We start from the raw sequence: 27,415 nt of genomic DNA on the forward strand, positions 1-27,415 counted from the left end.
CCTTGCGTCCGTGCCCTGGTCCCTACAGCAGCTCGCTCGTGTCCTGGACCCCTGCAGAGACATCCAGCTCTCAGCCCCGCGACAGCTTCGAGCCAAGTGCACTGGGTGATTTTGGTTGCAAACCCACTTGCCCAGCTCTCCCAGCACCCGCCTGCCCATCACCAGGGGTGCCCAGCACCTGGAGAGCCCTGCTTTGGTGAGGAGAAGATGCCAGCTGGAGAAGGAGGGCAATTAGTGCTTTTTGCATTCATTTAGAAAGCAGAAAGGTGTTGGTTTGTGGGTTGGGTTTTTTTTATTATTTACACAGAAATAGCAAAGGCAAATGAACAGTGGGCTCTTTCCTGCTCGGTGGCATTTAATCAGGAGATGGGGCTGTGGGTACTGAGACAAGACAAGCCCACGGGAGAGGCAGGGAGGAGACGAGCCCTGCCCATCCCACTCCCTGCTGCCTGTAAAGCCGAAGGTGACAAAAAGCAGCTCCCAAGAAGCCCCTGGGAGACAGCATTTGCCACCTCACTCTTTTATGTGCTGGTAGGGGCCCATTTCCACGGCAGTCCGTGGTATTTCACCTACTTGCATGGGGGTCCGGCAAACACAGCCAGTCCAGATGTGCAGCACTACATCACCGAGCACAGAAGACCGTTGTCAAGAGACATAGACAAATGAGAAGAATAAAAAATAGAGGTGCTGAACCAGTCTGGGGTGTTCAAGCACTTCAGGGAGGACAACCCTTGTGAGCACATGCCACCTCCCTGGGGAGCCACGCCGGTGCTGGAAGGGAGCAGCAGTTGCATGTGCTTGCTCGCGCGGGGATGCTCGCCCGGGAACCATTGGCTCTGCCAGCCCGCAAGCCAGCAACGCCACGTGGCTCCCGGCATGAGTAAGCACCAGCCCCACTTCAGAGCCCACACACATCCTTGGCACCGGATGAGCGCGCTTGTGAGTGCCACCGGAGGAGTGAAAGGGAAGCGGGGGGACAAGAGCCGCCCCCGGCATCTCCCCTCTGAGCCTTCAGCTGCGTCCCCAGAGGGAGCAAACCCCTGCCCGCTCAGCCTTGTGCATACAGATTTTAAACACCTCACTGGGACTAGAAAAAGGAAAAAAAAGGTTTCATTCTTTCCAGTTTCCCAGTCTCCACGCCTTGTCCCTTCCTACTCCATCAGCATCCTCACATCCAAGTTTCCCTTATTTTGCTGGAGGAGTGAGCGTGGTCATCACCAGGCGTTTGACCGAGCGGCTGTTTGAGTGCCCAAGGACCAGAGCCAGGCTTCCCTCGCAGCGTCGCACAACTGCTGGTGTCCTGCCTTAAATATAATCAGGGGAGCCTTTTGGGAAGAGCCAGTGCCCGCAGAGTTACAGGTGCGCCCAGCACCATGTGCCTTCATTTGGCTTTGCAGGCGGCAGGAGATGGAAAGCAGGGCAGAGACAGGGAGAAAAAAATCTAAGAAGACGTGGCCTTTTCCTGGGAAGGGTCTTTTCCCAGGAAGAAGAGCCAGGTTATGGGGTGATGATATGCAGCAGTCCCATAAAAAGGACTGTTCATCTTCCCTAGGTACCTGGATGTGAGACAAGCTGCGCACAACAAGCCGTGCGCCGGCTGTGATGCCGGTACTGCGGTCAGGGACTGCTCCCATGTCCCTGGAGCCCGCAAGCTGCCCGGGGCATCTCTGCCAGGCCCAGGGGATGGAAGGGCCCCAGAGCACCCATGGGCGAGGCGAGGGGAGCACACAGAGGCCAGCTTTTGGTCAAGCCCCGGCACTTCTGCCAGCTGCACGCCAGCAGCATCTGTTTCTGGGGTACATTTGTTCCCGATTTATCCCCGTCTCCTGGAGCTATTATAAGCAGGTACAATCTGCATTGCCATTGTTATTCAGATGACGTACAGATAATTTTAACCTTTCTGTTCCATTTGTCAAGGGGCTTTTTTTAGCCTCTGCGCCTGCGAGGCAGAGAGCTGGCTGTCTGACAGTGAAGGCTCCACATTTTGTAGCACCAGTTTCTCTTGCTAGGGTGAAGCTCTGCCTTCACTGTGTTGCTTCAGGTATCTTTTTCACGGCCCCAGATACGTTAGAGGATTTGGGGAAAAGCAGCACAGAAGGTTAAGCTCTCAGCCAGCTACGTCCATCACTCATCCTGGCACCAACCTCCCAGGCAGGGCTCCATGGGGTGTCCATCAGAGATCTGCACACTCAGTCCCGTTTCTGAAGCCTTTGGGCCAGTTCACGCTGAAGACACTCACTTCAAAAGATGTTACTGCAGGACTTCTAGCCCACACAGGAGGAGGTCCTCTCCTTAAACTGTTTCCAGTGCTGGTGCAAAGCCCCCAGAGATGAAGAAGGTATCACCACCCTGCAGAGCCTTCCCCACAGTCAGGGATGCAAATCACTTTTTGGGCTGTAAAATGGGAATGCGCTTCCCAGCCTGAGTAATGTCGGGCTTTGCCTCGAGCCCCTGGCTGTCACTGCATCCATCACCCTGGCAAGTGCCCTCAACACTGGGCCATCTCCTGGGCAATATCCCTATGGCACTGTACGTTTCCAGATGAAAACATGCCTTTTAGCACTTCATGAGCCAAAGAATTGAAAACCAAACCTGACAGCATTTGGGAAATAAAGAGAAAGATGCGCAAAGGGAAGGACAACAAAAAGGCAGTTCCTATAGGTGACGACGTTGGGCTTGGTCCTTGGTAGCACCACGCAGAGCAGGGCAGCAGCGTGTGGGGGACACACAGGGTAAGCTCAGCTCCAAGTGGTCGAACTGAGCAGAGCAATTGCCTTCATCCTTCCCTGAGCTCTGCTTGGCACAGCACCCTCCCTTCACCAGGAAAGAAAAAGAAGAGTCCTGCTGAAAAGCCATAAAATATCGCTGTCACCCGTGCTCAGCCTGCAGGCTGCCCCAGGCTGCTGACTCGCCTCTGACTGCTGGAGAACTTTTTGTGCTTTAAACAGCTCTGCAGAAAAGAAACGTAAGACCTGACTTCAGCATCTTTGCTTGACAACTCAGCCATGAGCTTTGGACCAAGCAGCCGCATCTGAATCCACTTGACATCTCCCAGGCACAGGCGTGGAGGGGTGGCTGAGCTGTTTGAATCCCCTAAAGCCCCGGATCCCAGCAAGTTTTCCAAGCCCTCTGTCTACAGGCTGGTGCTCCCTTGCGTTTCTCCAGCGACACAATGTCACCGCGATGCTCTCTGCTTCCCCTGGCCAATTTGCTGCTCAGCTCCCCAGGCTCCCAGTCCCAGTCTCCTGGTGTCCCCAGACCCCCGGTGATCCCCAGCTGGCATGTCTGGAAGCAGCCAGGCACGAGCCACATCTCCCCCGGGGTGACACCCCCTCCCAAACGTGCTCCATGCTTCTCTCTTTCGCAACTCCCCCACCCTGCCTGGGGACATCAGGGTGCCAGGGCAGGGCTGGCAGAAGACAGCCCCTGTCCCCATGCTGGGGACCTCCCTGTCCCATGTGATGAGGCTGTTTGCCACCCACTCCCTGCCACGGGGACCTTTTGTGGGGGTCCAGATTCTCACCCAGGACCCCCACGGCCCCGCCAGCACGGAGGGGTGCCAACGAGATGGGGTCCGCAGCGGTTCTTTACAACAAGGTTTTATTTTTCTTTCCTTTTTGACAAAAAACATTGAAGTTGTACATCACCGTCAGTCGGTTCGGTTCCCCGTTTGGGTCCTAACGAGCATGTTATGTTACAACATCCCGCCCCAGTGCCTGGGGGATGAAGGCAGAGCATCTCCCACCCACCATCCCTCAGCCCCAGGAGCCGCCAGCCCCACACCAGGGGGGCTCTGCCCTCCGACGTCTCGTGGGGGGACAGGAGGATGGGGCTGGGACAGCCAGCCCGGAGGGGACAGCAGGGCTGCTTACTCTGGGGCTGCCCCATCTCCCCGCACACCCTTCACAGTCACCCCAGGAGCTTTGCAGGGCTTCAAGCCCAGTCCCAGCTCCAAACTGGGAACCAGTTGCATGCTACTGGTGAAGTCTTGCCAGGACAGGGGCTTTTCCTGTGCAGGCAGAGGTTGAAACATGTCCCCCACCTTCCTCATCTTCTGTCCCATGGTCAAGCACGGCCAGCAGCCACTGACAGCGAGTGCAGCGGCAGATCCCCGGTGTCCGGGAGGCGAAGGAGATGTCCAAAAGGCCACGGACAAGAGATCGTACAGCAGCAAATCGAGTCCAGTGCCTTGAAAAGTGAGACGCAGGCTGCAGCAGCGCCTCGGGGACCTTGCTCCTTCCCGCTCAGCGTAGTCTTTTCCATGGTTTTCCTGGGAGTTGTGTTTTTGGTTTCAGAAATGTGCTTTGGAGGTGCCACCTTGTCCCCACGGGTCCCAGCCTTCCCTCCCGCTGCAGGAGCGGGACTGCAGCTATTGCAGGAGAGACATTTTTTGGCCCCCTCCCTGGGAAAAAAGGGGCTCTGGTTTGCTTCATACAGTTTCTGGGCGTTAATAAACCACAGGTCTTACATGCCACAAAGCTCAGGTTCGGACGCTGCTGCCCGCTGCCACGCGTGGGTGCATCCCAAGGGACTCTGCCCGAGCCCGTACCACCACCGCAGAGCATCGCCGCACACCGCTCACCGGCCCCGTGCTGGGGTCGAGGAAACAAAAAAACACCCAAAGCTTGAAATTCGCATGAAACGTGCCCTCCCCCCCCCCCCCCCCCCAACTTTGAGAGCATCCCTCCCTCCCACCCAACAGGCACAGACACAAAAAGCTGCCTCCTCCCCTCCCCGCGGGCTGTTACTCAGAGCCCGGTATTGTCAGACACCTTTCTGCATTTAGAAGCAGACGATGCCACCATCTTATATTTAGAGCGCGTATGGCATCGCCTCCCCCGGCCCCCAGCACCACTGCATCTCCGGCCCTGGCCCCCGCGCGATCCCACACTGCCCGTCCGGCCTGGCTCCCCCAAACTCCAGCACACGGAGCAATGCTCCAGCAGCTTCAGGTTGAAGCCTCAGACTGCTCACAGATGGCTGGAAGGGAACAGGAGATGCCCACACCACCGGCCAGAACTAAGGACCTTCCCAAAGCTGCACGGGGCACGGCTTGCCCCCATGCACCGAGATGGGGGATGCAGGAGCTGAGCCAGAGTGATGGAAAGGGCTTCCCAGGGAGTTTTGGATCCTTTGGCAGCTGGAAGCATCTGTTGGGAAAGCATGGGGTGAGCAGGGACAACGGAGGTGCCACCCACCACCAGAGACTCATCAAGGCAGCAGGAGGTTTTGGCCCCATAAGTGAAACCTGTTCCTTGGGTGTGCAGAGGGCGGCTTGGCCATTAGAAAGAGGGGTTTTGGTCCATGACTGAGCCCAGGAGCGGGCAAAGCCTTCAGAGCTGGTGGGACTTGCTTCTCGCAAAGCAGAGCTCTGCCAGGGGAGCTCACAAAGCTATCGGGGCAGGGGTTGGTCTGCACATGCAGTAGCGGGGCAGTTTGTGCCCGTAGTGTCTTTCGGTCAGGAGAGGACATGGGTTATCCAGGACCAAAGCAAAGCCTGGCCAGAGCTGCCAGAACAGCCCCAAGGACCTGGACCACGACAACCTGCAGCAGAGCGAAGCCATGGGCAGGAAGAAGGGCAGGGCAAGAAGCTGAAGGCCACATCCCATCTCCACGCAGATGGCCATGCCTGGTCCAACCATATCGACCAGACTCCCCAGCCCAGGGACCAAGCTCTTCCCTGAGGCTCCAAAGGCACAGCACCCTCTGGCTCCCCAGGAGCACACTCGGGGTGACGACAGACACGACTCACAGCAGAAACACACCGGTGATCTTTTGGTCAGGAGAGGACATGGGTTATCCAGGACCAAAGCAAAGCCTGGTCAGAGCTGCCAGAACAGCCCCAAGCACCCGGACCATGCCACAAGCCACCAGCATCTCCCTGGGCTGGCAAAGCAAAGCATCGCACCCGCAGCCAAGGTTGCATGCAGATCGTTCGAGCTGACAGCACATAATTACCAGATTAATTAATGACCGGCACTGAAGGTGGCCCTGTACTGCGCTTGCAGGAGGGGCGAGCCACCCTGCTCACCCTCAGCACCACGCTCCTCTCCAGCATCCCCGCGCCGGGGCCGTGGGGTTTGCAGAGCCAGCCACCCCCACGGCAGCCCCCTCCAAGGGGGTGCCAGGCCCCGGGATGGGGCAGGGGCCACGGCTGCAGGGGAGGTGCCGAAGCTGGGCTCCTCTGCTGGGACGACAGACCTTAGGGTACCGTCACGCACACGCAAAATCTTCCCTCCTCTGCGGACGCCGGAATCTTCTTCTCCTGGGAAAATACACCAAAGAGGCCTCCGAGATGTTTGCCATCACCACTGGCGCCGAGTGAGCCGTACCCCCAGGGACAGCCCCATCCTCGTCCCTTGGGCATCCCACTCCTGCAGGCAGAGCCGCTCGAAGACCCCTCACCTCGGCCACCACAAAGGGAGAAAAAAGCAATTCCCACCGCTGGAAACATGTGGGAGGGGGCGAGGGGAGCGGGGCGGCATTCCCGATGCTCTGCTACAGTGACGGGTGCGCAGCAGCCCCCCGGGCAGGCTTGGTCCTGCCCCAGCCAAACGGGGCGCAGGCAGCAAAAACCCCCACGGGGCTCCCCAACATCATCAGATGACTAAAACAAATCCATGTATGTGTATATCTTTATATATACAGCATATAAATATATATACACACACATACCGTATATACACACACAGGCACACCTAGAGTTCTCCGTATATAAATCAATATATGTCGGTGGGAGACAGGATACATTCGGCAGCGCTTCTTCCCCCCCCCCCCCACCCTGCTCCCGCCTGCCCCAGTACAAACCAGTTGCCTTTGGTTTAGTGCCGCCCCGGCAGGCAGAGCTGCTCCCGTCTGCCCTGCGCACCCCAACCCCTCGGCCCCCCGCACCCCGCCATCGCACCTCACCCCTTTCCCAAGCTGGAAGAGACCCTCGGGGAGGGACATTCAAAGCCACAACAGCAGGACCCTGAGCGATAGAGTGAAGGGGGCCCCTGGTACCCCCTTGCTGGGACTCTGCGGCCTCAGGGAGCGGAAAACCATCAGGACGAGCCTTCCCGAGGGTCCCGCTCCAGGCAGGGATCGGGGCGGCGGCCGGGGGGGCTCTTGTTTGCCCCCCAGCACGCGTGCCTGGCCGGGCCACTCCGTCGCCCATCAAATGCTTCTCTGTGCAGAAAAAAAAAGTGATAGTAATAAGTGAAAGTCGACAGATTTTAATTTTTTTTTTGCACAAAGACTTTTTTTTTCTTTTTTTTTCTTTTTCTTTTTTTTTTTTTTCTTCCCCCTCCGTTCCGGTCAGTTTGGTTTTCTCCTTTTCCCCTGGCATTTCGTTTTGGTTTTGTTTCATTCCCAGGCTTGGTGAAGAGCATGCATTGGAGAGGGGCAGGGCGGCGGTGGCGGCGGGGCTTGGGGTGGGGTGGGAGCCGAGGTGTGGGGCTGGGAGGGGGGGGTTCAGCTTCTAGCACTTGTCATCTTCCTCGGTGTCGCTGAGCACGTCGATGCTGGCCCCGCACATCACGCCCTGCCCTGCCCCTCGCCTCCGCCGCCGGTAGTGCCCGTTGGGCATCTGCCAGCTGTGCCGCAGCGGCGGTGCCGAGCCGATGGTGTTGGAGCGGCCGAGGCTGGTGGCAACGGCCGCCTCGAAGGTGAGCGTCTCCTCCTCACCGCAGTCTGAGGCGTGCGAGTCGTCGTGCAGGGCCAGGTACGGCTCCGAGATGTAGCGTTGAGGGGTGGACTGTCGGCTCTGCTTCCCCGCCGGGGAGCTGGAAGACTCGGTCAGGCCGGCGGCGTTGGGCTCCAGTGTGGAGAGGAGCGGGGAACCCCCCTCGCTCTCCTCGGCGGGCGGCGAGGCGTCTCCGGCGTGCCGCAGCATGGAGGTGTAGGAGAGGAGGGGACGCGGCTTGGGGGGCACCGGCGGGAGTTGGCGGCGGCCTCGCCGGGGGGTGCTGGTGTCCGAGATGGAGGGGATGGAGCTTTCGCTCAGGGAGCCCGTTCCCTGCAACGCACCGAGACACGCTGGGGAATACAGGGGCGAAGGGCAGCGTCGCGCTCCCGCTCGCACCCACCCTGAGCCTGGGGTCCCTGGAGCGTCCACCCTCGCCTGCCCCATCACTGCCTTGGGATCTGCTCCAGGGATGAGGACGGTGTCTGCTCTTGGTGGTCAAAAGCAAAAAGCATCCGCGAACCTGCTGTGGGAAGAGCTAATGGTTTGCCAGCCGCTGGTCTCTACGGGCAGCATCTCCGTGGGCTTCTCTTTCCAGTGGTGCCCAGTGACAGGACAAGGGGCAACGGGCACAAACTGAAGCAGAGGAAGTTCCAGATGAACATGAGGAAGAATTTCTTCCCTTTGAGGGCGATGGAGCCCTGGCCCAGGCTGCCCAGGGAGGCTGTGGAGTCTCCTTCTCTGGAGATATTCAAGACCCGCCTGGACAAGGTCCTCTGCAGCCTGCTGTAGGCGACCCTGCTTCAGCAGGGGTTGGACTGGGTGACCCACAGAGGTCCCTTCCAACTCCGAACATTCTGTGATTCTGAGCACGCTCAAGCACTGGCACCTCCAGGCTTGCGCAGCTGGAAACATCTCGACCTTAACAGTGAGCAGATGCCACGGCAGTGAGAGGATCAGCGTGGAGGTCCACCCTGCTCCCCAAATGCTCTGCAGGGCGCCCAAGCAGCCCCAGCCTGCTCAGCTCAGGGGGGACAGGGAGATGCCACCACAGGGAGGAGAGACAGAGCAAGAGGTCCTGGAGTTGGGGCTTATCTTCCCCGTTTGGGCAAGGAGCTCCTTCTACCCTTTGTGCTTAGGAATGGCTTTTTGTCACCCACCTGCCTGTTGGGTGTCTGTGACCTGCCCTCGCTGGGTGACCGGGACTCGCGCCGCCGCTCCAGCGACTCATCGTGCGCCTGAGGACTCCTCTCCTCCGAGTTGCAGCGGGAGATGTCAGGGGACAGCAAGTGCTTGCGCTCTTTGGATCGGCCCCTCTCCCTGCCGCCCGAGCGATGCCCGTCGGACCGGTGGCCTGCAGGACATCTCCGTCAGTCCTCACTGTCCCCTCCCCAGGAGCAAGGGACGCTCAGCTGGGGGGGGGTGGGTTGGCATTGGGGTGGGATGGGGCTGCTTGTCCTTGCTCACCCGAGTCGGCGTTGAGGCGCCGGGCGGAGAGCTGGAGCGAGGAGTGGTAGCTGCGCCGGCGGGACTTGTAGGTGTTGTCACTGCTGCGCTCCATGGAGAACTCATCCAGCCAGGAGCTGTTGGTGCGCTTGTCCCGGATGGTGGAAAACGATCGCCGCATCGAGCTGGTGTCCGTCACCACCTGCAAGGAACCCCGGCCAGCCGGGGACGGGGTTAGTGCTGGGCAGGGCTGGAGGGATGGCGGTGGAGCAATCACCAGTTCACCCGCCATCACTGGCACACAAGCCTCTGGGATGGGGAGATTCCATGGGGGGTGGCCAGCCCCAGCACAGCCCCCCCCAAATCATCTCTGCCCCAGTTGAGGGTGGGAGGAAAGCAGGGTTTAGCCTTCATGCTCGTGAGCTCTCCTGCCCCAGCTGGGATCTGTGCTCCGACAGAAAAGCCAGTGACTGTGATTCCAGGCAAGGCGCTGCGTGCTGGGGGAAGAGCAGCAGCATCCCGCCCCGGGCGTGGGGACACGGCGGGTACCGGGCCATTGCCCCCCAGGCTGCCTGGGCATCCCTCCCCGCCTCAAAAACAGGGTCAAGCAGAGCAAACAGAGACATCGAAGAAGAAATCATTGGCAGAGGGGGGATCCTCCAGTGCCCCTCGCTCCATGTTTATTTTCCCAGCTGCTGCCACTTTTGCAGACCCCCTCCCTGGTCCTCTTTTATTCCCACATTTCCATCCCTTTCCCCTGCACTCATTCCCTCTCTCCCTGCTCATGCTGTTGTTTTATCTTCCCTCTTCTTTTCTTTCTCCCTCTCATGCTTCTTCTTTCTACCCTCTTTCTAGCTTGTGTTCTCACACGTTTTGTAGAAAACATCACCTTCTATATTTTCCTGTGCTTTATTCTAGCAGCTTTTTGCCTCTCCAGCCTCAGGCCATTCTCCATGTCTCCTCTCCTTCTACTGTACCCTTTCTTGCTCCCATCCCCTCCTTCTGATCATCTTCCCCCACCGCTGAAAGGTCAATAAAGCCCATGAGGCAAAGCCTCCCTTCCTCTGCACGTCCCCTCAAGGTGCCACAACGTGTCACACCAACACTGACACCAGGACCCAGTGCTTGCACCACTGCCTCTGTGAGAAAGCAGACCTGGAGACCTCACAGCAAAACCAAACCCCATAAGAGCGTCTGTGTGTCGGTGGAGGCTGAGCACAAGACAGAACGACAGAGAAACCGGGCAGACAAACGAGGAGGTGAGATGTGGCCTGGGTTCCCCTGGACAGACGGAGAAGCGTGTGCATTGGGACAACAGGAAAGGAAGGAAAAGGCATTTCGTCACCTGGGAGATCATCTGACAGCTGGGCTGGGACTCCTCAAACCTCAGGCACTGCCCGGGGCTGGAGGGAGGGAAGGGTGTCCCACTGTGGCAGGACCCTGTGACCTCCCAGTGTGGCCCTGCTCCACTGTGGATCTCCCACATGAGCCAGGAGATCAATTCCCTGGCTGCTTTCTGCTGCTGGTGTCCCCCATGTAGGGGAACAGCAGCCCTCTTGCTTGTGCAGCACCCCAAAGATGGGGAGATGCTCCAATATCAGGGTGCTGGGGCAGCCGCGGGGCTCACGGGACTTGCTCAGCGCGGAGAGAAGCCCCAGTGTTACCTGGTGGGCTTTGCTTGGACCCGGCACCTGTGGGGGCTTTGCTTGGTTTTACCTGGGGATCCACAGTGAGACGAGGCATGGAGGAGGCCCTCCCAGAGACAGCGTGGTCCTGAGTGTCCACGGGAAGGTAGCTGCCACGGTTAGAGGGCTGCACTCTTTGAAACTCCCTAACCTCTGGCTCCTGGAAACAAACACACAGCCAAGCTCTTGGGATGGGGTTGGAGCAGGGCAGCATGCTGCTTCTGCCCCGTTTGCAGGAGACAGCCCTGCTCTCTCAACTGGGGGTGGAATTTAAGTGGGCCAAAAAGCAAGTCCAAGACGTATCATCCATCACTCTGCCACTAAAAAAATAATCCCCGATTCACAAGCCGCTGCAGGCGAGCCCAGCTGTGGTGCTCCAGGCTTGCCTGCTGGCCAATTCGTCTTGCACCTCTTCAGTGAGTGGGAACCCTGCCTGGATCCAGTGATGCCCTGACTGCCCAGGCTTCAAGGCCTTCTGCTTTTGCCAGAAGGGGACAAATGTATGGGATTTTCTCTCTGGCCCTGCTGTAAAGGTGTTCTGGCCACATCCCCATTAAAAGAAAGTATGGCAGCCATGGCACCTTTGCACTTTGGTTAATTCCCAGTTTAGGGGAGTCCCTTGATTTGGTGGTACAGGACGTGGTGTCAAGGAGCTGGGCAGGGAGTGACCCTTGAGATCTGCTAGAAGGTGACTTTCTGGGGAGGGGTGGGTAGTCCCGTCTGCTGCTGCCCCACAGGCAGGATGGTGGCGTGGTCGGGGTGGCCGGGGCTGGATGCCCGCCGTCACGGTATACAGCTCACACAGACCCTGGGGACACGGACCGGGCTGGAGATGCACAGTGGTACAACGCTGCATCCGACAAGCGTCGGGGTGGTGCGCGAATGCACACACACAGACATGGAGAGATATATATAGATATGCATATATATATATACGCACACAGACAGACACTGCTGCTGCCAGCCGGCATGTGTGTGCGGCCGGAGGGGTGTGCTCCCATTGGAGACAGTTTGACAGCTCGGTTTTGGACCAGGGACACCAGCACTGACAACAAAATGAACACGAATCCGAAAACATCAGATACCATCGTTCAGCATGGGGTAACCCACTGAAATGAGCGCTCAGTGGAAAAAAGAGCAGCCTGTGAAGAGAAGGATGTTTTACTGCACAACATCGGAGCCCGGTCACAGCTCTTGCCCCAGAAGAACTTGCTGCTGCCTAGCCCCACCAGCCATGGCTGGTCCAGGGATGGCTGTGTCCCCAGTGCCCAGACAGGCGAGGAGCCAGAGCCCCAGCTGAGGGACACACGGGGACGTTTGTCCCCTGCTCTGGTCCATGCGTGACTCAGTGGCTGCCTTCTCCCCGCTGTGCTCACTGCCACAAGGGCACGGAGCAGCGTTTCTCCTCCCCATGCCCACCAACGTCCTCGCCGGGACCACAAGCGAGCACCCGCCTGGCAGTGTGTGACTTTACCAGAGACTGGTGCTCATGGAACTGCCCGTGGGCCGGGTCCATGCATGCCAGCTGGAAGATCTCCTGCGGAGAGAGCGGGCTTAGCGAGGGGAACCCGCTCCGGCTGCTCCTGCAAAGACAGTCCAGCTTCAGGGAGGGCATGAGCCAGGTGCTGCCGCTGCTGGGCATTGCCTCTCCAGCAGCTCGGAGCTGAGGAGCCCCCATACTTGCCCCCCAGGCTGTCGAGACCCCCAGGACAAACATCACATTCCTTGGAGAGCTGAAGTGGTGCCCAGGCAGGAGAGGACACCAGTGACCCAGCTCCCCTGGCAGCGTTGGGGACATCCCAAGCGCAGTGCCAGCAACTCCCACCACCTGCTTCCCACCAGCCGGGGTGCTACGGGACCCTCCACCAAGCCTGCACCACCCAGCGACCCGCTGCTCAACTGCTCCCGAGGTTCAGGTCCATCCCAGACCCTCCTCAGTAAGAAAGCTTGCGCTTAGTGCTGGGACGGTCCTGCAAGAAGAGCATCCATGCAGACCCTGGCCATCCCCTGTAGCCACCTCTGCTGCAGTTAGCGATGCTGATGCACACCAGCTACCCAGGATTCTGCAAAACCTTTTTCCCAGGAGCTTTTTGCCCTGGACCACGTTTCCCCCACTCTCAGCAGCTCTTTAACCCTCTGTGCATCCCAGTGCCAGCTCCAGAGAACAAAACGAGGGCTGCAGGAACAGAAAAGCAACAGGGCTACTTTCCTTCTTGTCGGGAAATTACTCACAGGCCCGAGAGCGTGTCTTGCTGGAGGTAAGGCAGAGCCTTTGCGTTAGAGATGATTTCCTGCGGCAAGGAGGATGGCTCCATGCGCTGGAACATGGGGGCATTTTTCTGCATTGAAGAAAGGAAGAAGCTGAGCCTGTAGGAAATGTGGATGAACATCCAGAGCTTCACCAACCAAGGCCCCCACTGCTTGGGAAGGCAACGGCGTGCTCATGTTGCCGTTGGAGACCGAGGATGCACGTATGCATGCCTTGTAGTCACCAAAGCCCAACCTGTACCACCATCCTCATCCGTCAGCTGCATCCCGTTCGGTCAGGATGTGGTAGGAAGCAGCAAGCGTGCTCTGAAAATCCCCCTCCTGCCTTCGCTGAGCCTCACCTGCTCTTCCAGCTGCTGTCGCTGCTTCTTTGCTTTGCTCTGCTTGTAGTAATCCATGATCATCATGGCTGCATATATTTTGCCAACAGTCAGGTCAGAGGCTGAGAGCATAAGAGGGAAAGAAAGGTGGTAGACACTGTTGTCTTAACAGAAACAGCAGGTGTGAAGGCACCAGCGTGGATCTTGGGAAGAGCCCTGCTGTGGGATACCCTGGTGACCCTCAAACTCTGCTCACCGCTCCAAAAGAGAGATGAACACCCAGACAATCCACATGGAGATAAAATGGATGTCGATGCCTTGAAAGTATCATCATAAACCACCAAGACACGCATCTTCCTCACATCATCGTACGTAACGGAGCAAGTGATGCTGAGCCTCCTGCCCTTATATGCTCCAGAGATGATTTACAGGAGACTCTGGGTTGGACAGGAGTAGATCCCTGCAAACTCAGTGTTTTTCAAGAGGGTTCCCTGGCAGCCAGGGCAGCCTGTAGCAACACAAACCCTTTTCCGACTTCTCTCCCAGCTGGGGGTGGGTCTGACTGGTCCCCACACCCCTTTGGGAAGAAGCTGCTGCAGGTATGATGGGAACTTGGCGGTGATGACAGACTCCGCAGAGACTCACTTTTTGGCATGGGTACCAACAGGTCAAGCATCTTCTGGGACAAGTGAGGCCAAATGGTCAGGATCTCCTTTTGAAGCTCGGAGTCCAACTGCTGCCAATCTGCACCACCTTAAACAGCAAGGGGAAAAAATGGCCCATATACACCAAGACCTGGCACTAGGGTCCAACCAAAAACACCCCTTTCCCATCCTGAAGTGAGATTCATGAGCAGCAACCAGCTCTCTGGGCTGGGGGAGCCATCTTGCATCAGCGAGCCCGGTCTCCTGGTCTTGCAGGGAAACATTCCTACCACCCCTTCCATATGTGCCTCCGTCTCCCCATCCCCTGCCCTCCCACTCAAAGCTGCCAACTTCAAGCTCGCCTTAGGTCTGTCTCTGCGGCTCCAATCCTACTCCAGCCCACACACACCTGCTGCTGCCCCACTTTCTGTTTTCTGGCAAGCGGATCATGTGCTGGTGAAGGAGCAGCTCCACTTGGTTGAAATCCTTAAATACTCAGTCATGCTGTGCACGGAGGAGAGCAGAGCTCTCTGGCCGGTGGTGAAGGGATTTGCTGAGATGAAGAAGACCCAGGCTCAAAGGGAGCTGTCAGCATGCCAACTGGAGACCCCCGAGCCCGGGGCAACTCCGCTGAGCCAGGATCAAATCTCCGCTTTATCTAGAGGGGCTCGAACCCGTTATTTCAAAAAGCAAGGTGCTTTCTGAACACTGGGTTTTTGCTGGTACCTTGCCCTGGATTGGGTTTTCTTCCAACAGCTGAGTTGTTCCCAGGGGATGTTTTATTGAAAATGGCATGTTTCTGCAGAAAGGTTTTGATCAGATGAATCAGAGCGTTTCCAGCAACAACAACAAAGCAGGTTTTCCTGTTCTGAACATCTTTTTTTCCCTAAGAGAGAGATTTCTGTTCCTCAGCCTTAGGAAGCCAAGTGCATGTGATCTTTTCCCTCCTTGGTTGGGTTTTATACATGGGAAGGAAGCGGAATCCTCTCTCTCCCCCTTTACGCAGTGGACATCAAGCTGTTCCTGCTCTCTGGAAGCAGCTTCTAGTGGAAAAACGGCTACCTCTTTCCTAAAGATTTTTTTCTAGAGAGTGACAGAAGTTTGTCTGTTGAAGGTAACCACCTCCATCCGTATGCCAGGCCCTGGGTGGCCAAGACCAATTTGGCTGTGATGTCCTCAACCTACTCAAAGTGCTGGTTGCTCTGAAACCGCCCTGGCTCTGTCCCCTCTCTACCACATCAACCTTACCTTTGGCAATTTTGATGTCCAAGGCTGTGCGTATCAGCGCCATCAAGGTGGAGGTAAAATGGACCGTCATGTCCTCGGCCACGGGCATGTTCATCAGCACCAGTCTCTGCGCAAGAGAGAGAAGAAAACAGCGGACGGAAAACAATATCGAAAAACACATCGACCGGGCTGGAGGGAAAAAAAATTAAACATTAAACAAAAGGGAAAAAAAAAATTAAAAAATAAAAAGCAACAAAGAGTGTCAAAACAGCACAGCCAAAAAAGAAGGGCAAGGATCACCCCGCCACCCCCCGGCTCCTTCCACCCCAGGACACCGGCTCACTGCCTTCCAGGGCTCCTCCTGCACCCCAGGAATGGCCCCTGAGCCCCCCTCCCCACGGCACCGGGGCTGCCACGGCACCTCCAGGCACTTTTGGGAAGACACACCTGATCCATCAGGGATGCGGGCGTGGGGGATGCTCGGGAAGGGGAGAGGGGGCTCAGGTTTCTGTTCCCGGGGTGGTTTGGCTTTCCGCTCTCAACCCTTCCCACCTGGGGCAGGGGAGAGGAGGGTCCCTAACCTTCAGGGACTTCAGATCAGCTGGATTCCTCTAGCATGCTACATCCTGGCGCTCCCTTTTTGCGTCTTTCAGAGATGAAGTTTGCCAGCACATGCACAGGGTCCAAATTATCCAAGGGTGGGAAAGGTAAGGAGGGGTAGAAAAAGTGCAGAAGGAAAGAGAGAAAGGCAACCAAGGCAGGTTAGACACGCCATGCTCCTTCCCCACCCTGGGCAGGCGGGGTGCAAACTGAAGTGACCAGATCCACTTTCCAGAGAGTATATTTTGCTTTGTGAATACCTTGGGCCATCCCTTCCCTGCCCATTCCTTTTCCTCCGGCTTCTCATGTCCTTTCTCTGCCTTCAAGCCTCCCTTTTTCTTCTGGAGATGTGCACTGGTGGATGCATGCATGCGTGAACAAGCATGTGAGAGCCGGAGAGGGTGGCAGTGTGTTTGCAAGTGTGCAGAAATCCCCCCTTCGCTGGCCCTGAATGCTGCTGAAAGGGCTGCGGGCAGCAGCCCATGGCCAAGAAAAGCTTCCATTTCCTCCAGACTTGGGCAACACATTGCTCTGTAGCTCCAGGTCTTGTCCTAACAGCTGCTGCCCTCGGCGAAGTCACGCAGCTCCCACCCAACGTCCTTCAGGGCTTCCCATACTCCTGCTCCACGCCCGGGGCAGCCGGGAGCGAGCCGACTGCTGGCCACCACCCCAGGAGGAGCACGGAGGTGATGCTCAGGGACACTTTTTGAAGGCATCTGGCTTTGCTTTGCACAAACCATCCTTGGGATCGCTCGTGATGTTGCACCTGGCTCCCCACACACTACAGAGCTGCTCCTACAGGACATGTCCTTGCTGCCCACCTGCCTCCTGTCTCCGTGGGCTTTAGCCCTGTTTCTGCGCTGGCCGGGACAAGGATGGTTCCAAGCCCAGGGGACAAGCTTGGACTGGGTGAGCTCCTGTGGACATCCCACCCTCCCAACTGTGCTATGGGCTTGCTCCTCACCTCGTCTTCTCCAACCCTCCCACTTCCACACTATTGCCAACCCTGCCCCTCCTCTCCCACTGGGGTCTTCCACCCCAGACCTCCCCAGGCTTGACAGTGACCACGGCAGCGTCACGTGCGTGGGCAGTAGAGACCAGCCAGCATGGCCAGGACTCTTCTGAGCACAGCGGGCTTCCCCAGGAGCGAGCTAAACACATGTTGGATGACACCAACGCCTCCCCAGCTCCCCCCAGCCCCACCTCCCGCAGCTCCCTCGAGCCCCGGCTCCTGCTCGGCTCTAGTCCCCATAGAAGGAAGGGTTGATCTACCTTATAGGCCACTTTGGAAGGACATCTCTTGCCGAGGCCTAGCGGTGGTGACATAAGAGTCAGCATTTCATACATCTCAGTGTAATGGATTCGGCCACTGCTCATGAAGGGGGAAGGGGAGGGAGGGAGATGCAGAGAGAGAGGAGGCATTCCCAGAGAGCAGAAAAACGTACAAACAAAAATAGTACAGGAAAACAGGAGAGAAAAAACAAACGGACAAACAGGAAAAGAACAGGAAACCCGTTAATCAAGGCAAATCATATATGAGAGACTGTCCTGATGTGGATTTATAGCACTGCTCACACAGACCCAGGAATGCTGGCAGAAAGCAACTCATCCCTCTCCTCTCTGCTGCTGGCCTCAAGCGCCTGTCTCGCTAGCAGTCTGGGAGTCCTTCTCTGGTCTCAACCCCTTTCCTAAAGCCCTCCAGCAGCCCCCAGCTTGTCCCACAGGTTCCAGGGCTGTGTGCGAGTGGTATAAATCAGATACACGGCACTCGAGCCATGGGTTATTCGAGATAAAACGGTGGTTTGCACCACAGCACTCTGTGGCCTCCGTAGCGTCTTCCCTCCCGGGGGGGGCCTGGGTATTGCTTTGCATTGCCACCTAACCCATAGCCGGAAGGCTGTGTATCCCCAGCTCATAAGGTCTATGCAATTGGGAGGCAGCGTCTTGCATAGAAGGCAGTGGGCCAGGGTCACTTGTCAAAGGAAGATGCCCAGTTGCTTCCGTCTGGCTCTGCGGACGGACCGCTTTCCCACCATGCACCAGTGCAAAAAGGCATGCTGAATTGGCTGAAAAAAACAAAACCGGGAGGAGAAGTTGTACATGCCATGCTCCCGCCCTGGCTCTCTCCCACATGCGGCTGCAAGTTCCACCAGGTTGGAGTTTAAAGAGTCTCAGCAGAGGCAGCTGTTTGGGCCTTCCAACATTGGGGTTCATTTGGGTTTCCCAAGGGAGCCAGCTAGGACGGACCCCCCACCTCACGCTCCTCTGCTCCGTAAGGACCTGTCTAGTGTTGCTGCAGTGAGGAACGCTACCAAAAAAGGGTCACTCGATGTTGCCTTGAGCCCTCTGCCAGGCTGAGACATTTGGGCTGTGCCTCCCTCTCTCTGCACATCCAGGAGGCCACTCAAGTACATCTCCCAGAGACTCTGGGCTCAGCCACCTCTTCTACCCCTAGTGCCAGGCTCCCGACCTGCACTGCAACGTCCAGGATCGTTAACGGGCAAGGGCAGCCTCGCAACAGCAAAGGCATTGACCCTCACAGCTGGGCTGGGAGGATGCTGCCGGAGAGGAACCCGTCTCAGCCCGGGTGGCCTGGGAGACAGGGCACTGCCAAAAACTTGGGCACTCCTCATGGGATCCTGGCCAATTCCTGGCTAAGAGCAGTGTGAAAAGGGGAGAAGAAGAAATCTCCTCTTCTCAGGGGGCACCGGCTGCTTTGGAAGCAGCCCCCTGGCCAAAGAGGCCCCCCCATCAAGATAAGTCCTGACATTTTGGATGCGAACTAGGGATGGTGACAACCCTCAACAGGAGCTGTTTGGGGTGCAGGCTCAGAACAGGCTGAGCAAGCCGTCCCCTCTAAGACCTGACATATCTAAAGGGGTTGGAGAGAGGATTGATAACAACACGGACGCTACTAAATGGAACGATTAAGAGGAAATATCCAGGTCCAGCAGTCAGTAAGCAGCACCTTGGCAGAGCTGGATGTGCACTGACTTCAGGTATCTGAAGGAAAGCAGATGACTTCCAAACTTTCATGCAAAAGGGAAGCAAGAGAGTGATCTTCCACCTACCCTTCCTGGCAGGGGGGATTTTAGTGTACCCAGCACGTCAGACACTGTCTTTCATACTGAAATTCTGCGCACAATGAAGGAGGAACGGATTCCTGTGACAGGAAGAGTTTGCATCAGTAACCAAGAAGGACTGCACAAGAACTGTGCTCTTCTCGTAGACAGGCTGCACACTTTCCTGCTCCTCAGAGCAGAGATCTTAAAGCATTTCGAGCAGCACAGCAGTGCCCAGAAACCACGTCCCCACAGAGTGAAGCACAGGAAGGCACGTGGAATGGCATTCATCTGAACAGGATGGCTCCCAAGGGCTGGTCCTTGAACGGGCACATCGTTGACAGGAGAGCTGGCCATCTGTCCTGTGTCTGGACGGAGATGTGCCCTGTGGCTATGGCACAGGGTGGCCTGTAGAACCACCAGGCACTAATGGCTTGGTCCTGGTGCTCTGAGAGAACGCTGTGAGTGATGGAGGAAGAGATCTGGGAGACATCTGTTGTCCTGTGGTTAGGAAACAAGTACTGTGCCATAGTGGGCTGGTAGGAACAGAGCACCAGAATAGCAAGTGATGTGAGAGTAGATGAAGGAACAGGAGATGTCCACAGGGACAGAACGTCTATGGAGCATTCGTTTGTCCTGTGCCCATCTCAAGGGCTGCTTTTCTGGGGCAAAGGTGATGCTCACCTCCTTGCCTCACTTTTACATGACTGCTAGGACCAGGTGAGTTGAAGAAAGGCAGAGCTAGCCCCAAGAAGCGGAGCTGGCTGCCAGGATGCAGTCCCAGTAAGATGTGATTATAAAACCTGCTCTCCCCAGCACAAGGGCAGAGCTTGCTGGACTTCCATGGGAAGTCTTCCTGCATCAGTGCCCCTTTGTTAGCCCACCTGTGGATGGCCTCGCAGGTAGTGCTTCCATACCATGCTGCACCACTATGCTGCATCCTGACCTTGCCCAAGAACCATCCCTTCCAAAGCAGGTTGTCCACCACTCCATAAACACATTGGTAGTTGTTTCTGCAAGTCATTGTTGTCACATTGCCTGTCAGGATCAGGGTGTGGGCTCCAGGAAGATGAATCTGTACACTGTGAAGTGCAGGGCAGGCTCGCCAAACTGAAAGGTGAGCAAGCTGGGTTGGCATTTTGGGATCTGGACCACGGTGGCAAGATGCAATGACCACATGGGTACTCTTTCTTCATCAATTGCCTTTTGGGAACTGTTCCAGGGCAGTAGGAAACCTTGAAAATCTCTCACATCCTTGAAATACCCTATACACAGGGAGGACGAGACCGAGCTAACACAAGGAAGACATGGGGCTAGTCTCACTCACACAGCAGCAGAACCAGGTCTCACTCTCTCTGCCTCCACCTGCGCTTGTGTTTATCCACCTTCACTGCTCTGTCTATCCCACAGAGCCAGCAGAAAGCCCAGGCTGCAGGAGAGCTCCCTCTTACCAGAAAGCATTACAGGTACCCTTCTGGGCACCAAGTGATCCAGCTTGGGAGAGCGTTTGCCAGTGAAGCCCTGATATCGGTCAACAAAGACTAGAAATTCCTCTTGAAGGTATCTTCTGTCTGCAGGAACCTGAGCAAGTGTCCCCAGCAAAGCTGCCATCCTTTCCTAGGGATGCAATAGAGAAGAGTGGAAAGACTGCAAGAAGGCCCTCCTTGAACAGATGGGCTATCTGAGATTCTTGCAAGAGATCTGCTATCCCTAAATACCTCTTCGTAAGCGAGATGACTGAGCATCCAGGCCTTGTCTTGCTTTTTCTGCTTTACTTCTGGTGGTCTACTCCAAGATTTCAAATGTGTGCATCATCCCCACGACCAGCTGTGGAGGTGACAGACCCGTTCCAGGAACACTGGCTGGAAGAAGCATTTCTGTTGTGGCAGCTACACCATGCTGCACCAAGAAACCCTCTTCCTCTGCACAGCCAAGATCAAGGGCCAGGGGCATCTGAGCTTCCCTCGTACATCTCCTCAGGTGCTGTGAAGGATGCAGAGGGAAGAACAAGCTCTGCAGTTCATCCTTTCATGACACGGACACAGACATAGGTGTTGTGGCACTTCGGAGAAGGAGGCAGGTGCAGGATTTTGCTCAACTGTCACCCCAAAACATAATTTAAAAAACCCCCATGCAAGTCAGAGAGAAACAAGGAGGCCAAATCGCTGCCATGGACTCATGGCCAGCAGCCGGGAGCTTGGCTCAAGCAGAGGGAGAGGAGCTGCTGAGCTCCAGAGATGCGCCCTGATGCCACCACCTCCCAAGCAGGTCCAGCAAGCTATGGGCAAGACCAGCAAGAATTCTGCTCCCCAGAGACATGGCCTTTTGTCATCCAAGTGCCACACCTGAGGAAGAATCTGTTGGGGACAGCACGGCAGCCCCCGGGGAAAGGGGTCACCCTGGCCTCCCCGTCCTCCCCCTGGTTCTCACTCTCCAGAACAGCGGCAAAGCCTCCAACATCCTCCTGCCTTTGCTCCCCCATTCCCTCCCCAGGAGCAAGCCACACCTAAGCCCCCCCCCCCCCAAAAAAAAAAAACTCCTCCTCCTGTGTGAAGGCACTTTGAGAAGCCAAGCAGGGATGGTGGCATTTGGCCCGGCACCTTTCAGGGACTCTCTACGCCAATGGAGCCGGGGCGGGGGACTGGCTGGGGGATGCAATTTGTCGAAACCCACCCCAGGAGGCTCTGAGCCCGCCCTGGCCCCACTCGTGCCTCCCCTCGAGGGGGACAGCTGCTGGCTCTGGGAGGCCGCGGACCTCTTTAAACTCGAAGGAAAGCAACGTCAGGGTTCCCTCGGGAGGTGCGGTGGCGGTGGAGCAGGGGGGAAGGAGGGGTGGATGGTGCGTCCCGTGGCCAGGTTGTGGCGGAGGACTGGGAGGCAAACCTTGCACGCCACCCTGTAGGGGCAGTTCTCTCCTAGGCCCAGAGGAGGCGAGATCACCCGTACTAATTTGTACATATCCTTATACGAGATCCTGCCGCTGCAAAGGAAGCACAGGTGGGTTAATAGGACACTGAGAGGGTGGAGAGGACAGTGGAGAGCTTAACTGGGGGATGCTGGCGCTGTCTTCAGGGCAAGACCCCAGGGTGCCCGGCTCATCTCCTTCTGGCTCTGTCAGACCCAGAGAGGGGAAAGCTGTGAGCGTCAGCTGCTGTCTTCTCCACCATGAGTCAGCTCACACCTCCTCATATTGACCCATGCTGACCCTGGAGAAGGATGGTTTTGGCAGTGGACACCACCCCATCACCCTTCCTCGTCATGTCCTTGGCCACCTACACCTGGTGGGAGAGGGCTGGGATTCTAGATGAGGGTGAGCCTGCAGTTTGGTTGGGTTCTAGCCACCACGAGCCCTTTTGATGGAGTTGTGTCCCATCACACCACCAAAGAGACTGTCTTCACTTGGCCAGCTCTCTGGTCCCAGGGAGGCTGGCAGCTGAGTCATTTGTATCTCCAACATCTGGGGAACCTGAGACGGGGAGAGATAATGTGACCAGCAGGTGACTGGTGGCTTTGGCACTAGCACCTAGGTCTCTCGTGGTCCAGTCCTGTGCTCTGACCACCAGACCACGCTCTGCCAAGGGTACACATTATTAGAAGCAAACCCTCCCATATACACACCCCTTCTCCCCCACAAAAGAACATCTCCCCAGACCTGGGTGCAGTCATCGCAGGATACGGCCCGTATCCCTCCTGCACCAGTTGAAATCACGAGGCAGAGAGCTGGCAGGAGAGGGTGCAGGGGCCTTCGGATGCTGAGCTCCCCACTCCGCTCCAGACCAGAGCCCTTTGGGAAGCAGGACCATGTGGGGTGGAAGTGCTGAGGTGCAGCATGCTGCAGCCTCCTGGGCATCCTTAGACAAGCTTTGAGGGAAACCACACAAGGAGGCAAAGATCAGCATCACCGTCCTACCCAGAGCCTTTGCCTCTGGTTTCTCCTTGCTCTTGTCCCATTCCCTCTCCATCACTGGCCAGAGTTAATCCAACCATCTAGACAAAACCCATCCCTGAGCCCCCATGGTGTTGAGTGGTCTCCTTGAGAAACCTGCGTGTGATGGTCCCTGTGTCAGGATGCAGAACTGCTGCTCCACTCAGGTGCTGGGACCCGTTTGGATGTACTCACCCGTTCCTCACCCAGCAACAGGGGCCAGGGATGCCCCTGTGGGCCCAGCCACACCAGTTCCTGTGCATGTCCCCTCACCACTGGTTACATATCATGATGAAAGAGCACAGCTTGCTCAGAAATCAGAGGGGTGCATGGCATCGATAGGACAGCTCAAGTATGCTTTTACAGTGACTGTCCTGGAGATCCCGGCCACCAGCGTGCGGGAAAAGAGTGAATGAAGTGCCTGGTGTGAGGAAATCCTTCCCAAAAGTCACATGTGAGAAACTCCACACCAAGCAGCTGGATGTTTCACTGCTCTCACCTCCTCTCCCTTCTCTAGTTGTCTATCAGGACATCTAACCACCCATGCTGACCTCTCCCCCTTGCACAAGGCATATTGACCCGTTAACAAGCAAACCCACCTGACCTGCCCATGGGGGCCTTGTACAGCAGCAAGAGTGCTGAAGGAGGCTACGAGGGGAGGAACCTGGCCAGCACTGAGCTGCACAGGGTTGGACAGAAATGGTGGAGGAAAACATGCCAGGAGCTGATGATATTAGGCATAAAAAAATATCTTGGCTAGAGCAGGTCTCGCAAGGGGCAGGACATTAGCAGTGGAGGTGAAGAGTCTCCAAAGGGAGCGTGTGTGGCTGCCAAGCTAAGATCGCCCACAGTCCGCAGCACAGCAGTGGTGGATTCTGACTCCAAAGAGGCTGCCCCTGGGCTGCAGGAGTGAGGAAGGGGCCACAAAAGGCACCCCCATGGTGCTGGGGCTGAGTGGAGGGCAAACATGCTCCCAGAGCTGCCAAGGGCTCCACGTTGTCCTAGGGATGCTCCAGACCACCCTGGGAGGAGCGGTGGAGAGCAACTCCTCTGCAGCAGGAGCAGAACCAAAGCCCGGCCACCCAGAGTATGTATGGCTGCTGCGGACTCGTCCTGTTGCTGGGAATGGGCTGCTGGCTGCAAACGGGAACCCAGTTTGCTGCGGTCCTCGCCAGCAAAGAGATGAGTGCAGGAAACAAAGTCCTCTTGCCTCTAGAGGGGTGAGCAGGCTGGCCAGCGTAAGAACACAGTTCCCCAAGCCCATCAAACACACCTGAAACAAGGCCTTCCACAGGCGACTTGCCAGGAGCCCAGCGGACCCCCAGCATCTCCCCACGGAGACACGTGCAGCGCTGCTCCGATGGGGAACTGTGGGTGATGGGGACCTGACGATGGAGCTGGTCTTAGGGCAGAGGCACCCAGCTGGTGCATGGGGACAGGGAAATAGGCTGAGAGGGACCTGCCCGCTGGCTGGGGAGGAGAGGAAGAGCAGGAACCTCCAGCACTCAGGAGAAACACCATGTCAAACCATGAACATCACCAAGGACGCCTGTGCCACCAGGCACTGTAGGAACTGGCTGCTGCCCTTGTAACACCCCGGGCAAGAGCAGCCCTTCCCTGACTATCCCAGGCATCACAGCTGGTTTCCAATAGCCAAACACAGAGACGTCTGTTTAAAACCATCTCTGAGAGGCTGCTTGAGAGAGAAGGAGCTGGCTACATACCACGCTGCTCTGTCATACTCTGCCCAGATCCGGACAAACTCATCTAGATGGTGAGGTCCCAGGATGGAGGAATCCCGAGTCAGGTATTCAAAATTGTCCATGATGACTGCCACGAACAGGTTGAGCATCTAAGTGAAAGGGAAAAAGGCAGAGAGAAAGGAAAGTAGGGGGAGAGGGAGCAGAGATGACCCTGTGGCAGGAGTGCAGGCTGGGGGGCTGATGAGAGGGACCCCAAGGCTCTCAGGGAGGAGGAACTCACCAGGAAAGAGCAGAAGAAGATGAAAGAGACAAAGTAAACGTAGGCCAGGTCGGTGCCGCAGCGCTCATTCTCGTTCTGCCCGGACGTCGCCGTTGTGTCTGGCTCACAGCCTTTGCCCTCCAGGCAGGACAGCATGATCTCCTGCCATGCCTCTCCTGTGGCACTCCTGCGTCCAACACAGCCGTGCTCAGCAGCTCGTGGTGGCACGGGATGGAGCCGGGGCAGGATGTCCCCCCCCCCAGGAGAAGCCTCACAATAAGCTGTGCAACCCACTGCCAGAATTAAGCACATTTCCAGCACGCAGAGGAGCAAGGCACTGGGTCAGCAGCAACCGAGCTGGACCCACACAAGTGCAGCCGTGCCAGGGTGTAGCTCCTGGCACGTGGGGCCAACTGCCCCCGGCCAGCTGGTCCAAACAGCTGGGAGACAGACATCCTTTTCTGGGGGCAGAGTAGGCGGGGGGAAAAAAGGAGTTCCTGAGCTCCCGTGGCTGTGTGTTTGCCCAGCTGCTCTCTAGCACCAAAAGCTGATGTCCACCAAACAGTGAGAACCTGCCCAGCCCAGCTCCTGGCACGCCTGCTCCCAGAAATGCTGTCAAAAGAGCTTTCTATGGTTGCTCACCTGAAGAGGAGCATGAGGGAGCCCAGGAAGCTACGGAAGTTGTTGTGCCTGTTAATGTGGCTTTCCTCATCTAGTTTGATATTGCCAAAAACCTACAGGAGAGAGAAAAAGGGCTCAGTTACTCCAGCAAGAGCTTGGCACCTAGGGAAGCAGCTGCACATTCTCCTCCTCTGCAGGGACCAATCCTGCCCCAAGTCCATCATCATAGCACAGCTGGCCCCCAAAGCAGTCAACATCCACCCTCTCTGTGCAATCCCCCATGGAAAAGCACCCCAGCAAACGCCTGCCAGTGCACATCCAGCACACCGAGGAGCTGGCACCGAGCAGACGTCGGGGAAGGCGACTCTCCTCTCCTCTCCTCAGCAGGGATCTGTGGTGGGCGGCAAAGGCTGCGAGAGGCCGAGCTGCCATGGAAACAGAAGCATGAAGGACCTGAGATCAACCGAGTTCAACTGCTTTGCATCCGTCCCTCTGTTGTGCTACGGGCAGCATCCAAGCACCGCACTGGCAGCCGGCAGTCCCGAGCGTGCTGGAGGTGCGGGGACGAGGGGTGCTGGATCCTGGTCCTGGAACCTCCCAAAACCCTTTGCTTTGGTGTGGAACTGGCTCGTGATGCCGGGGCTGGGCAGAGCGGTGCAAACAGGGTGGGGAAAGGCTCAGTGAGGGAGGGACAGACTGTTGACCCACCACAGACAGTCAGACACTGGGGACTACCATCCCCAGGGCCAAAAGAGGCAATGAAGCCCCACGCATGGACAATATCCTAATAAAGACCCACAGCCAAGGCCATGGTAGGACAGAACGAATGTTCGTAAAGTGCCTCAAATAGGAAAAATGTGCTGTTATTACTGGTTAAATATTTATTCCGCTTTCCTTGAACCTAAAAATACACTAACTGCGGAGTATTTTTTTCCCTGTACAGGTTTTTTGGAATGTGTAATTATAGAATATTTTCTGCCTCCAGCTATTTTGCTCAAATAACGCCCACAGACTTTACTGCTTGGGGATTTGTTCACAATGGTGTTAAAAAAAAAATAAAAATCAAATACTACCACACAGCAGGGAGGGGGACTGAGTCAGATGGTGGTTGTTTAGCAAGGAGAACACCTGGAGCCGGTGCTGAGATGTGTAGGACAGAGCAGCTGAAAGCAGCCACGCGACTCTCAGGGTGGGAGAAAGGGGGTGGAAGAGACTAAACACCAGTGCTGCCAAGCAGCCCGAGCTGGGGGCCACCACGCTGCCCACTGCCTCCCAAAAATCTGCCCGTCCTGGCAGCGCACATCGGGCAACAGCGTGGGGTACTGCGGTGGCTCGCTTGTGGAGCGGCTCCAGATCCCGAGCGCTCCCCGTCAAAGATGCTTTCTCAGATCCTCAGCGTGGGATTTAGTCACTGCAGAACCGAGCCAGCCCCGCAGCACGTGTGCCGCTGAGGGTTTTATCTCACATGCTTCTTATCTACCAGCTGGAGCCCGAAGAGCTCACATCTTCCCATGCTCTGCAGACCTCCCACCTTCTGGTCGGTCATTGCAGGTTCCTAAGCACGAGAGCCCAAGCAGACCATCAGACCACCCCTTTGCGGAGGGACAAGTTGGACGGCGGGCTGCAGGGATCACCACTGTGACCCAGCTGTTTGGATGGGAAAGGCAGAAGGCTGCTTGCCAGGTCCATTAAGCGTGAAAGCAATCTCTGGGGGCTGCTAGGGAGTTGAAGATGGGGTGTCATTTCTAAAATTGAAGTGCCTATGAAACAAAGGGGTGGCGATTTGAAAGCAGCTGACACACCGGATGCCCAGCTGAGTCCCCAGGGCCCACATCTCCATGGGTACAAGTAGGGAAGGCAGCTGTGGAGCTTGACCAAACTAGCCTGTGACAGGTCCTCCAGGGCATGCGGGTCTGCAGCTCCCATACAAGGTGTTCCACCCTCAGGACCTTCTCAGACACCGTGACCAAGTGAAGCAACGACAGGCAGGCA

The 27,415-nt window shown here is 56.8% G+C and overlaps 1 protein-coding gene across 1 annotated transcript in view; it reads right to left on the reverse strand.

Moving 5' to 3' along the window:
* Window positions 1-6,896: 6,896 nt before the first annotated feature.
* CACNA1E (calcium voltage-gated channel subunit alpha1 E) overlaps window positions 6,897-27,415 on the reverse strand; it is a 135,783-nt gene continuing 115,264 nt past the window's right edge. Inside the window, exons 38-50 of the mRNA XM_075422516.1 lie at window positions 25,445-25,536; window positions 24,824-24,989; window positions 24,565-24,692; window positions 17,126-17,222; window positions 15,275-15,380; window positions 14,028-14,135; window positions 13,404-13,504; window positions 13,027-13,133; window positions 12,269-12,377; window positions 10,826-10,954; window positions 9,131-9,311; window positions 8,824-9,017; window positions 6,897-7,996 (exon numbers count right to left, since the gene is read on the reverse strand). Coding sequence (XP_075278631.1) covers window positions 7,460-7,996; window positions 8,824-9,017; window positions 9,131-9,311; window positions 10,826-10,954; window positions 12,269-12,377; window positions 13,027-13,133; window positions 13,404-13,504; window positions 14,028-14,135; window positions 15,275-15,380; window positions 17,126-17,222; window positions 24,565-24,692; window positions 24,824-24,989; window positions 25,445-25,536 — 2,055 coding nt within the window. The 3' untranslated portion in view covers window positions 6,897-7,459. The remainder of the gene's footprint in view (window positions 7,997-8,823; window positions 9,018-9,130; window positions 9,312-10,825; window positions 10,955-12,268; window positions 12,378-13,026; window positions 13,134-13,403; window positions 13,505-14,027; window positions 14,136-15,274; window positions 15,381-17,125; window positions 17,223-24,564; window positions 24,693-24,823; window positions 24,990-25,444; window positions 25,537-27,415) is intronic.

The sequence above is a fragment of the Opisthocomus hoazin genome, chromosome 6 (genome assembly GCF_030867145.1).
Source record: "Opisthocomus hoazin isolate bOpiHoa1 chromosome 6, bOpiHoa1.hap1, whole genome shotgun sequence".
Lineage (NCBI taxonomy): Eukaryota > Metazoa > Chordata > Aves > Opisthocomiformes > Opisthocomidae > Opisthocomus > Opisthocomus hoazin.